The following is a 12997-nucleotide window of genomic DNA, read 5'->3' on the forward strand; positions in this document are numbered from 1 at the left end:
CCTCCGAGCTGCCCAGAGCGGGAAGTCCGCGACCCGTGAACTACGGCCTCGCCAGCCGGGCAAGCGAGCGTCCTTCCTCGTCGCCAGTGCCGGCAGGGCCGGGAGGCCTCGCGCCTCCGCCGTGCCGGCTGCTTCTCAGGAATAAACCCGCCGGGCCGCGGCCTCACCGGCCGCCCGTCTGGCCCGCGAGCCGGGAGCGCGGGGCGCCGAGGGGAGGCGGGGCGAGGCCGTGGGGCGGAGGGGGGCGGGAGGTGCATCCTGGGAAATCCACCAACATGGGGCGAAGCGGCCGCCGCCGCCGCGGGCGCCGCCGCGAGTCCCGGCTGCGGGCGCCCCCACTTCCCTGACGCCCGGCTGGGGCCTCGCCGCCTGCCCCGGCCCCGGAGTCCCCGGCACAGACGCCCCAGCGCGCCGTCCGCTCGCCCGCCCGCCAGCCCGCCCGCCCGCCGGGGCCATGTGAGGGGGCAGCTCCCTCCGCCGCCGCCGCCTCCTCCTCCCCCCGCCCCCTCCCCCCCCGCCCGTCCCCCTCACACAGGGCCCGAGAGGAGCCCCCAGTGCCGCCCGCCCTCCCGACGCAGCCCCTACGATGGACAGGAACTACGCGACCTCGGGCTTCGCCGACCCACCGCCGCCGCCCGCGGCCCCCGCCGCAGCCAGCGCTGCCGCACAGCCCCCCGCCCCCGCCTGGGCCTACGAACCGGGGGCCGCCGCCGCCGCGGCCAGCAGCAGCAGCAGCTGCAGCAGCGGCAGCAGCCCCAGCCTCAAGGCCAGGTAGGGAGGGTGGGCAGCGGGGTCGCGGTGGGCCAGGAAAGGCCGGGGATGCGTTTGGGGCCTTCGCGCCGGTGCAGCGCCGCCCAGGGGTCCGGGCCGGGCGGAGAGCCTCCGCTCGCCTCGCCCCTCGCCGGGAGAGGCGGCTGATGACTCCTCTGGGGTGGTCCCGGGCTGGATGGGGGAGCCCAGTGCAGGATTCGCGCCTGGGGCTGGTCGGGGAGCGCGGGTGGAGGGAGGGCTGGGCGGGAGCTGTGGGGCTCCGTCACCCTCTGGGGTCCTGGGCTCTCACATGGTGAAGTTTGGGCTCGTGGCTGAACTCGGCGATCGGGGAGACCCGGGACTGGCTTCAGGGAATCGAGGGGGGCGCCCGGGAGTTCCGGGCAGTGATATTCCATTGTATTGGAACCTGAGTGGCCGACAATGTGGTCTTGGGGCCCCCGGCGGTGTGAGAGTGGGGGAGACGGGGAGAGGAGGCGCCTCCAAGCCCAGTCGAGCCCAACTGTGTCCCTGACAGTGGGAGACCCGGGAGGAATGAGCTGCGGGAGAAACCCCGGGGCTAGGCGGGGCGCGAACGCTGTGCCGGGGCTGGGTGACATATGTTTGCTGTGGTGGCCAAGAGAACGAGATTTCTTTTCCACGCGTTCAAAGTTACTCTTGGGTCGTCCCCCCCCGCCCCTTTTAACAACAGCAGGAAGTAAGGAACCTCTCTTTTCCTTCTGTGTCTCGAGGTGACCAAGAGTTGGGAAGGTTTTGGGGGGAGGGTCAAGGAAGGCCATAAAGGTTGAAGAACCAAAGCATGCTTCTGCATCTCCGTTTCTGAAGCCCGGGTTCATTATGTAGCGCGGAGTTCAAGAGTTCATCTTTTCTCCAGCATGACCAAGGAAATCTAGAATGTTGGCTCTTACTAAATATTTAAGGTCGTGAAATATGTGTAGAAGTACCACACTGTGAAACGGTCCCATTTGAATGATAACTGGAAGGCGTGGTCTGGTTTGGAGGATTTGGGAGCGGGGTGTTTTAAAGCCACCTCTTCCGAACAATACTGAATCTGGTAGGTGCAGCTTCTGATTACAAGGACCGGGGAATCCTGGGTTGCTAATGACTTCATCCTCAGTTACCAACAGGAAGCTTTGTGGCTTTATGATCTCATCCGATTTCTTCATTATTTTCAGAAAAGTGAACTTTTTTTTTTATTTTATATATTATAGTGTTTTAGGTGACTGCTTGTTTTTAATTAAAGTTTCTGTGTTCATGATTTGGAAAATATGTAGCTGGCCTTTGTCTTAGTTTGTACCTTGGAATGACTGTGAATGAGAATGAGAACAATTTGGTTCAATAAAAAGGAAAATGTAGCTTTCGTAGAAAATTTTAGGGCCTTTGTTTAAAAGAACTGGGTTAAAAAAAAAAAAGTGATATGCCATTTTGGAGCTAAATTGATCGCTGAAACCCTTCAGAAACAGCCATTATTTGGTATTATATAGAACTAAAACATTTTAAGGAGTTTTATGAAAGCTACTTGGCCCTTTAGTTATTTCCTTTTGGTAGTAATTTGACTATCATTTTTCAAGGAGCTTTTGCATTGAATATGATAATTTACAAATTAAAATTACTCTTCAGTGAATATCAATGATAGGTATTTGTGCAGCATTTTTTATATTTTAGATGTAAAATGTTTTATTAGGTAAATGAAACAAATGCAACCTAGTTATTTCTGTTATTTCTTTTAGCAGAGTACTTCTGAGGCAAGAAACTAAAATCTACTTGTCATATTTTCCAAATGTTATTTATCAAAGTAACACAGAATGACTTCCCAAACACATTTGAAAACAGTAAGTAGATTCATTTGGAACACATAATCTAAAAAAAGATTGATTTTTTTGTTTATTGGAAGTAATTGATACTTAAATGCTAACCCCCTCCAACTCCTTTATAAAAAAAAATATTTTTTGGGGTGGGGTCAGCTGAATTGCAGTGTAGGAAATGCAGGCTTTTCCTCCTCTCCCCACCAACCTGCTTTGTTAACATCTTGTGTTAGGATCAGGCCATCTGTACAGGGCTGCACACATTTCTTAATTGTACCTCATTTTATTCCTCAAACTGCAAATGTCCTCTTTGATTTCAGTTATATAAAAAATACAGAATCTGAAATATGTCCTGCAAATTTTTAAATATTCTGCATTTTCAGAAGCTTCTTCATATTTGTATAACATTTATAAAAGCTTTTTCATAATTAATGTAGCAGTTGAATGTTTTTGTTCCCCTTTGTGGCAGTTTCTTCTGAAGGTGCAAATGAGTACTAGTTGTGATGATGTAATACAGATACTTATCCATAAAGAATTAGCTTGTCTGTCACCTTGTTTCTAATAACCTCTTCAGAAGCTGACAGATGGTAATGACATGCAGTTGTTACTGACATGGGATCTAACAACCTACCTTATGTCTTTGATCCTGAAATGAAACATTTTCATCAGTTGGTGGGGAGAGAGCGTGGTAAACAATTCTTCATGAGTTTTGAAGCAATACTCTGGGATAAAACGGCTCCATCAGATATCAGGTGTTTCTGTTGTTTTAGCAGTTGAAAAATAATGAGCCAATGGGAAAACCCAGCATTTTATCTTAAATAGTGTTTGCTAGGTACATGAAAAGTTCAGGTATAAACATTGCTTATATAAATGTCCGTTTATTTGTGCTTGTCTGAGATTTAGGTACCAAAAGAACATATCCTTTGTCTATCACCATGCAGTTGGAAATAATTTTTGTGGGGTTGTTTTAGATCCTGTAAATACCCTTGCAGCTTTTGGAAGTAAAACGATGGTCAGGAAGCATTAAACTGCAGACTTACTGCCCTTTTTTCTACCTGATATTTATATCTTTTGCAGAACAGGAAGAGACAGGCTGTTTCATTATAGTGATGGATGTCGTGTTTGCATTTGAATACACCCGAGAGAGTGAATGGAAATACTTTGTTTTTAGATTTATATTTGATTGTTGGCCTTTCTAACTTGAAACACAGTCTTACTTTTTGCCGCTAAAGATAGTTTTTAGAATTTCCTAATACATATGTACTTTCTTTTTATAGTATGAATGTGTAATATATGTGATAGGTACTCCTCCAAAAAGACAATGATTAGCTTCTCTAAAAATGGTCAGCTTCCATATGAAGGGCGGTTGTTTGAATACATTTTGAATTAAGTTTTAAATCTAGAGTTTCCCTCAAGGCTTTTGGAAAAAAACTTTGTAAGATCACAATTTGTGAGGAGCAGGGACATCCTAAATTCCCAATGCCATCAAGCTGATTCCGACTCAGAGCGACTCTATGGTGAAAGAATGTTTTCAAATCAAACTTCTGTTGTTAGAGTTCAGAAAGTATTTTTACATGGAAACAATGTTGTAATAGTAGCTATCATTTTATCAATTGCTGAGCAAATAATTTGTGCTATTTTAAGTATATGTATGTGTGTATATATATTCATTTACACATATATTACTTTAATCCTCACAACAATCCTTTGAGACAGGTACTGTTTGTACCTTCTTTTTGTGGAAGGGGAAACTGAGGCACGGAGGTGTTAAGTAATATAGCCGTAGTCACATAACTGATAAGTAGTGGAGCTGGGATTTAAACTTGGGGCAGTGTGGGCCCAGAGCCTGCATGTTTAACCACTGTATGCAATACTTTGTGGTAGTATAGTGTTGTAATCTATCTATATTATAGGTTAAATGCTCTTTTGTGAGCTGGCCCAGAAACCTAATCATTATTATTACCCTTATTTCAGTGTTCGTTGTCACTCTTGACCATTTCCTTCTTGAAACATGTTGCCTTTCACTTCTACTTTCCTGATTTTTCTCCTACCTTTCTGACCACTGCTTTTCTGTGTTTTTTTAAACTAGTTCTTAATCCTCTTCTGTTTAATCTTTATATGTTGTTCCCTCTGGGTTTGGGATTGATACAACTTGTCCATTTTGTAATTTCTCCTAAGGACATCACATCCATGCCCATTGGCTTTTAAATACCATCTGTGTGTGAAGATGCCCATATTTATGTCTTCAGCCAAAACCTCTTCTGCCCCACAAGTCACATGTCCAGCTGCCTCTTTGTGTCTTGGGCATTTTCCCCTCCTACCGCACCACTTCTTCTCTAGTGAGGCCCATCTCAGTAAGTCACACCTCTATTCACCTAGTTGCTCAGGCGGGAAACCTGGGAATTGTGTGTGCTCAGTCACATGCTGCTACATTGTATCTCTTAAATATCTTCAAACTGTCTACTTCTTTCCCTTTACATACACCTCCACCCTGACCCAAGCCACTGTTACTTTTCACTTGGGTAACTGCAGTAACCTCCTAACTAGAGATCTCCAATCTTTTCTTTCCACCTTTTTCAATTCATTCTCTTCATACCATCCACAGTGATTTTTAAAAACAAACATCTACCAGTCTGGCCATCTTACTCCATCGCTTAAAACCTTTCCATAGCTACTCTTAGATTTTAGGGTCAAGTTTTTAAAAATGTAATGTACCCAGTATGGCCCTGGATACATTTGCCTGTTTTAAACACCTTGGATCTTGCTAAATTCCTTCCTACCTTAAAGCCTTCATAAATGCTGTTTCTTCTACCTACATAACTTTCACCTTACCCCTGGCTTCCAACCTCATTTTTTCATCAGGAATCTCATGTTAGAAACCTGGTGCTTTCCAGGCCTTCCCTCCCAGTTTGTTTTGTTGCAATGACATATGTTTTCATGGTATTTTTTTACTTTTATATCACCTCTTAAAAGTGTATTCCTATAGACTGTTTATGTAATTATTTGTTAGACACTGTCTCTAGAATGAAAGTTCTTTGAGGAACCCTATCAGTTTTTCTTATTGTTACATTTCTGGTACCTAGAGTAGTGCCTGGCATATAGTTGGTGCTTAATACATATGTATGACCTGAAAGATGAATGAAAGCCAGAACTCTGCTTTAGTGCGAGAAACGGGACCCCCTTCCCCTGGCGCAGCCTCTAATGCTATTCCTTGTCTTCCTCCTCTGCTTTGTGATAGGGACTAAGATGAGGCATTTAAGGTACTTATAGTGGGTTAGATGTATGAGGAGATGGGCCCCTGCTTTCTTTCTAGTTTGTTATGCTCTCTGGAACAAAGAGTACTAAAATGTGTCTAGCAAAACACACAGTCCAAGCTTTTTTCTTTCATGAAACAAATATTTGCGTACCTACTAGGTGCTTTTTTTAGTTTTTTTACTAGGTGCTAAGCACTGTTGCCCTTGTCCTCAGGTGTTATATTTCTGCAGGGTAAGGTCAAGAAATCAAATTGCAAACATTGACTTCTTAAAATGTACTGAGCATCTCTGAGTTGCTGCTACTCAAGTTTTACAGCCAAAAAAAAAAAAAAAAACCAAAAACCCATTGCCTTGATTTGATTCTGACACATAGCGACCCTACAGGATAGAGTAGAACTGCCCATAGTGTTTCCAAGGCTGTAATCTTTACAGAAGCAGATTGCCACATCTTTCTCTTACGGAGTAGCTGGTGGGTTTGAACCTCTGACCTTTAGGTTAGTAGCTGAACAACACTTAACTACTGTGTCACCAGGGCTTCTGAGTTCTACAGAGTGTCACATAAATGAAAAAGACACTGTCCTGTGTCTCAAAGAACTTGTGATCTAGAAGAGAGACAGTAATACCCTGGCTACCTCTCTGCTTGGCCTCTAAATGTCGAAGTTCCCAGGAGCTTGGAGTTTTATCCATTTTTCTTATTTCTCCACTTTCCCTAGGTGAAGTTGCCATATATATGTCAGGTGACTTTCAAATTTATATTTCTAGAGTCATATAATCTCCACTTGGGTATGTAATAGGTATCTCAAACCTTATGTTCAAAATGTGATAAACAGCCTACACTCCTCTCCAACCTGGTTCTCCTTTAACCCTTCTCACCTCAATAAATAATACCACAATTTAATTTGCTGCTCGGGCCCAAAAGTTTAGAGCTGTTCGTGACTCAATTCTTTCCCTCCCATATCTTTTTCCTTAGAAAATCCTGTTGGCTAGATCTCCATATTCATGATTTTCCACATGGACTATTGCACTTGCCTCCTGAGTACTTTCTTTGCCTTTCCACTTGGTCTTCCTCAAATTTATTAAGCACACAGCAGCCTGAATTAACTTTCCAAAACATAAATCAGGTAATATCACTGAAAACCTTCCAGTGTTACTCAGAGTAAAATCCAAAGTTCTTATCATAGCCTCCAAGGCCCTGTGTGATATGAGCCTCAGCTAATTCTCCAGTCTCGTTTCATTCCACTCCTAGCACCCTGCGCTTCAGCCACACTGACGTTATTTCTATTCCTGAAACATGCCAAGATTATTTTTGTTTTAGGGCTTTTGAACTGGCTGTTTTCTTTATCCAGAATTCCCTTTCCAGGTCTTTTTTTTGCTGCTCCTCCTGGATGTTCAGGTATCCTACATGTTAACCTGTTGCCATGTGTCAGAGTAAAACTGCTCCATAGTGTTTTCTTTCAATTACTGACTTTTTGAAGATAGATTGCCGGGCCTTTCTTTCTGGATGCCTCTGGGTGGGTTCAGATCACCAGCTTTTCAGTTAGTAGCGGAGTGCCTTAACCATTAACCATTTGCACTGTCCTGTGTGTCACTCCTAGCTTCTATGACGGCCCTGTCTAAAGTAACTTATCATTCTTTATCATATCACAGAGTTTTATTTTCGTTATAGCATTATCACCCTCTGGAGTAATTTGAGGTAGAGAATAGAATACTAGATAAGAGGCAGTTCACCAGACTAGCCATACTGATATAGAAAAGAAGGGGTAGATGTGAGAGACATTACAGATCAAATCACCTGGGATTGTTGGCAGAGGGCATGTTAAAGAGTAAGAAAAAAGGGATGTTTTGAACTGGGTAACTCAAGGAAGAATGATGAAGTAAATAAAAATGCAAGTGTTCATTCAGTTGGTCAACAAATATGGCATACAGCTTGTTCTAGGCATTGAGGATTCCGTAATAATTAAGGAGACAAAATCTCTGTTCTTGTGGCGCTTACGTTCTTGGGTGGGGGAGTCAGATAAGCATATACACAAGAAAATATCCTCCTTGAGGAGGTAGCATGTCCCTCAGATCTGAGGGGAACAGCAACTGCAAATGTCCTAAGGCAAGAACAAATCCGGCAATTCCCTTCCTTGATATGATCTTACCCAAGATTAGTAGTTCCTAAACTTTTGAGTCCTCCAGAATCACACAGAGGGCTTGTTTCTGGGCCGAACCCTAGAGTTTCCGAGTCAGTAGTAGGTCTGGGAGTGGAGCCTGAAAACCTGCATTTCTGACAAGTTCCCAAGTCATGCTGATCCTGCTGCCAGGGACCATATCTTGAGAACTACTGACCTGGATCTCATCATGGTTGGGTTTCTTGACATTCATTTGCTTAAATATGAACTCTTCACAAAGGCCTTTCCCTGACCACCAAATCTAGAGTAGTTCCACCAAATTTTCCTTATAACAGTGCTTTTATTTTTTTCAAAACTTTTGTCTTTAACTGACAGGATCAGAGATGTGAATTTAGGAGTCTGACTAGACATTTGTATAGAGATGACAGTGGAATCTCAGAAATTAAGGTTTCCAGGGTTGAAGAGTAGAGGGCTGAGAACTGAGCCTTAGCTGTTGGTGATAACTAGTATTTATTGAATACTTTTATTGTGTGTCAGGCACTGTTCTAATAATTTTCTATGTGTTGCTCATGTAATCATCACAACAGCTCTACTATTATTACCCCCATTTTAAGCCACCACCCCCCCCCAAAAAAAAACCCCACTGTTGGCAAGTCAATTTCAACTCATAGTGACCCTAAAGGACAGGGTAGAACTGCCCCATAGGGTTTCCAAGGCTGTAAATCTTTGTGAAAGCCTACTGCCACATCTTTCTTCCGTGGAGCAGCTGCTGGGTTTGAACCACTGACCTTTCAGTTAGCAGCCGAGTACTTAACCACTGTACTACTAGGGCTCCTTTTACCCCATTTTACAGACAAGAAAACCAAAGTACAGATAAGTTAATTAACTTGTTGAAGGTCACACAGCTAGTAAGTGGCAAAGCCAGAATTTTAAGCCAGGAAGTATAACTTCAGAGACTGTGCTCTTAAAACAGGCTGTTCTCCTTCTCAGGAAAACTCCATTTGGGGATTTGTTTCTTAAGAAAAGTAGAAGTGGCAAATGAAAAGAAGCCAGGAAGGGGAGTCTGTGATAGCAGACTTTGAAGGAGGATGTTGGGTCCTGGGGACTTCACATTTTTGTTTTATCAATTACTTTAAAAATTAGATGTTCCTAGAACACATTTTCATTGTCAGAGACCCCTTCTTAGCACCCTCAGTGGAACAGCACTTCTTCCTCCACCCCCATCACTGTGTAGACCTGTACCCTGTTTTATTTTCTTCATAGCATTTACCAATCCCTGATATAAGTATTTATGTGTTCTTTTTTATTGTTGGTCTCTGCCCATTAGCTTGGGTGTTTCCTGACTGCAGAACTTTTCACATGCCTGGCATATAGTAAGTGCTCAATATTGATTTAATGATGAATATATTTAATGCTCGAGTATATTCTGCTTTGACTTGTTGTTTAATATTTCAGAGTTTAAATTTACTCTCCATAAGTTTGAAGTTCTTTAAGGATCCTGGCCTATGATGCTAGGCCTTTACTGGGTATAACTAAACATAAAATAATGAAATTTTTATATGATCTAATACCATCATTCTCATTACTGTGTGATCCTATTAAATAACTAGAGACCAGATTTGTCTGGCCCAGGGAAGCATGGCAGTCACAAAGAATGTCAATAAGTATTGCATTTGCTTGGATCTGCTTAAATTAGATGGCTTAACACGTTAGAACATTTCTATATTGTGCAGACTGCAAGATGAACATTACTCCTGAAAACAGCTGGTACTGTCGTCACTTAAACAGACATTAAACTATTTAAATCAGAGTTTGATTTGGCTAGAGCCACAAAGAGAGTAATGGAATGATGCCAGAATAAAAGTGTGAACCATTTGGAAGGGTGGGATTTAAGTAGAACTTGGCGCATGCAAAAAAAAAAAACAAAAACCTGGAGATGGTCTTATGCTATTGGTTGATACCATTGCATTACTTTAAAAAAATTAGTAAATTTTTGGCTCAGCTTTGTACCTCTTTAACATGCTAACAATTAGAATTGTTTTTAAGACTTGTAAATTGTGTGTCAATATTGTATATGAGATCAAAGTTTCAAACTTGCTATTAAAAGCTGCGGTTATCTTGTATACCAGTTAATTAACCATGATTTACTGTGCACCCTATTAAGAAGGGAATTTTAGCATCCTCATAGATAGAAAGTGTATTTTGGAGTGAATAGATATATAATTTGCATTTAACAGACCATGTTTTATTTAGAGAAATTGAAGAAGGTAGTAAACCAAGGGGTACTGAGTTTGTTTGGGGTGATGAAAAACTTTTGGAAAGAGTGGTGGTAATTGCACAACATGGTGAATGTAATTAATGTCACTGAATTGTACACTTAAAAATGGTTAAAATGGTAACATTTTTGTTATATATACTTTACCAAAATAAAATTTAAAGAAAGATAGTAAGCTTGTAAATTGTCATTTGAATAATATTTTATGAAATCTTTTTAAAAATATATACCCCTTTTTTTTCTCTAGAATTCATTATAATTTCTTCCTCAGTGTTAACCTCTGTTATGAACCAGGAATTGGCCACCTAAATGTTGATTTTCTCTCTGAGAAAAAACACTTCTATTATGGAAATTTTCAAATGTAAACAAACTTGGAGGTAATGGTATGATGAAATCCCTGTGTATCTGTTACTCAGCTTTAACAATTTTGACACATGGTCATTCTTGTTTCCTCACTTACTCCCATGTATTATTTTAAACAAATTTCAGGCCACATCTCTCTTTCATCATAGTATGTGTCTACAAGATAAAAACTTAAAAGCTTTTTAACATAACCATATATTTAACCAAATAACTCAAAAAAGGTGAATTGTGGCACCACTAGGGGGGTGTGGGGGTGCAGAGCACACTGTATGATATTGTGGGGCGGAGGGGATGAGGAGGTGACACCAAAACGACCGTCTATGAAGTTTTTGTGCAGTGCTTCAGCAGACATGTCTTGTTTTTTATAAAAATATCCCTGTAGTTAACAACAACAAATTTTATAATTTCAGCTTACATGTACCAATATATCTACGAGGCTAAAAATCTATGCTGATTTACTTTTTGAACCTTCTAATGAGTTTCCGTCCGAGCTGCCATTACCCAATTACAATGGTGCTTTGAATCATGTGGTTTCCTCTGCATGCACTCCAAGCTCATGGTGTTGTTTTCATGCTGCCCTTGTTTTTATAAAAACTGATTTTACTGATTTTGTCAAACTTTCTGGTGTTTTAGCTACAATATTGTGGTAATTAGCATGGAGGCGGTGACACCAACCCTAGTGACATCACTGAACTGTTGTAACGAATGTGTATCTTTAGACATACTTCCTTACCTAATGCCAGTAGTCCTAAACCATGCTAATAATAGTGAACAACCAGTTTCTCAAATAAGGAAGAAAATTTAATTTGATAAAGGAAAGACTAGGCCACAAACAATAAGAAGATACACTGAAGAAGCTAAACCAAAACTGGTGTAATAGATTGCTTTTATATGGCCTTTCTCACCATGGTCTTGTAACTCACACCAAATGATTGGGTGGGATCATGCAAATAAGGTGTATGGAACTCTAATGAGGCTATTGGTCAGTTTTGCCATCCCACTAGGCTTAAAATGAGCTATCCCAGACTTGAAACAGGAGAGCCTCACTATTACCAAGAAAGAAGAGCCGGAAGTGAAGTGTGTCCTTTTGACCCAGAGTCCCTGCACTGAGAACCTCTTAGACCAAGGAGACAGAGAGATGTAACACCACAGATGGTGCAGAATGGTGAGAAGCAGCAGCAAGCGTGGCAGAGAGCTAGCAGCAGCAGAACCAGGAGACTGGCAGGAGACAGCATGATCGGTTTCTCAGCCATGGAGCAAGGCGGTTACAGTGGATACGAGATGAGTACCTTTGGGTAGGAGGCTTCCTGGCAGAGTGGGGTGCCCCTGGACACTTGTCAGTGGAACTAGGTTTGCCATCCCACGGAGTGAAAGAGCTAAGCGCCTTCAGGCCAAGGTTTACTAGTGGAGTGGGGCACAGCCATGCACTTGGTGGAGCTAAAGAACTTGGTAACACTTGCCCAAGCAGGGTGGAGGCTGGGCCAAGGGCCAGAGAGAGGCCTGCCTGGTGGCAACAGCTGAGAAGAGGCTGTGCTGACTGAAGAACTGTATCCTGAATTGTAACCTGTTACTTCCCTAATAAACCCCATAATCACGACTATGGTCTGTGAGTTCTGTGTGGACACTGCAACGAATTAATGAACCCAGCAGAGAAGTAGAGAGTGCCAGGGGAGGGACACCTTGTGTCAGGACTGGTAAAAAGGTTGGAGGGTAGAGGTATGTCTGACCTCTACCTCATAGGAAGCAGCTTGGGGCTGTTAATGCTGATAATGACTCTCCTTCCCTCTTGTGAAATTAGACGAGGAGATCTGATGCTGCTACCATGCCATTACTGCATATAGTAATTCAATGCTTAACATTTTGAGAAACTGCCAAACTGTTCTCCAAATTAGCAGCACTGTATTATATTCCCACTTATAATTTAGGGGGTTTCCATTTCTCTACATCCTTGTCAATACTTGTAATTGTGTCATGTAAGCCATTCATATCCTGAAAAGTTCACCACCATATTTATGCCTAGGTCTGTCTCTTCTCCCATGATTTTCTGTATAGTCAGGTTCAAGCGAAGGGAAGTATCTTTTTTTTTTTTTTATTGTGCTTTAAGTGAAAGTTTACAAATCAAGTCAGTCTCTCATACAAAAATTTATATACACTTTGCTATATACTCCTAGTTGTGCTCCCCCAATAAGACAGCACATTCCTTCTCTCCACCCTCTGTTTTCATGTCCATTCAGCCAGCTTCTGTCCCCCTCTGACTTCTCATCTCCCCTCCAGACAGAAGTTGCCCACGCAGTCTCATGTGTCTACTTGATGCAAGAAGCTCAGTCTTCACCAGTATCATTTCCTATCCTATAGTCCAGTCCAATCCCTGTCTGAAGAGTTGGCTTTGGGAATGGTTCCTGTCTTGGGCTAACAGAA

At 42.6% G+C, this 12997-nt stretch overlaps 1 protein-coding gene across 6 annotated transcripts in view; it reads left to right on the forward strand.

Annotated features, from left to right (window-relative positions):
* Positions 1-526: 526 nt before the first annotated feature.
* Positions 527-12997, forward strand: part of QSER1 (glutamine and serine rich 1) — an 82198-nt gene continuing 69727 nt past the window's right edge. For 4 of the 6 annotated variants that reach the window (XR_007518234.1, XM_049890840.1, XM_049890841.1 and 1 more), the window contains exon 1: positions 527-771. Coding sequence is in view for 4 of the 6 variants with exons in the window: in XM_049890840.1 (XP_049746797.1) it covers positions 587-771 (185 nt within the window). In the remaining 2 variants the exon portion in view is untranslated. The other 2 variants (XM_049890845.1, XM_049890844.1) reach the window with 2 other exon arrangements.

Source organism: Elephas maximus, chromosome 7, assembly GCF_024166365.1.
Source record: "Elephas maximus indicus isolate mEleMax1 chromosome 7, mEleMax1 primary haplotype, whole genome shotgun sequence".
NCBI lineage: Eukaryota > Metazoa > Chordata > Mammalia > Proboscidea > Elephantidae > Elephas > Elephas maximus.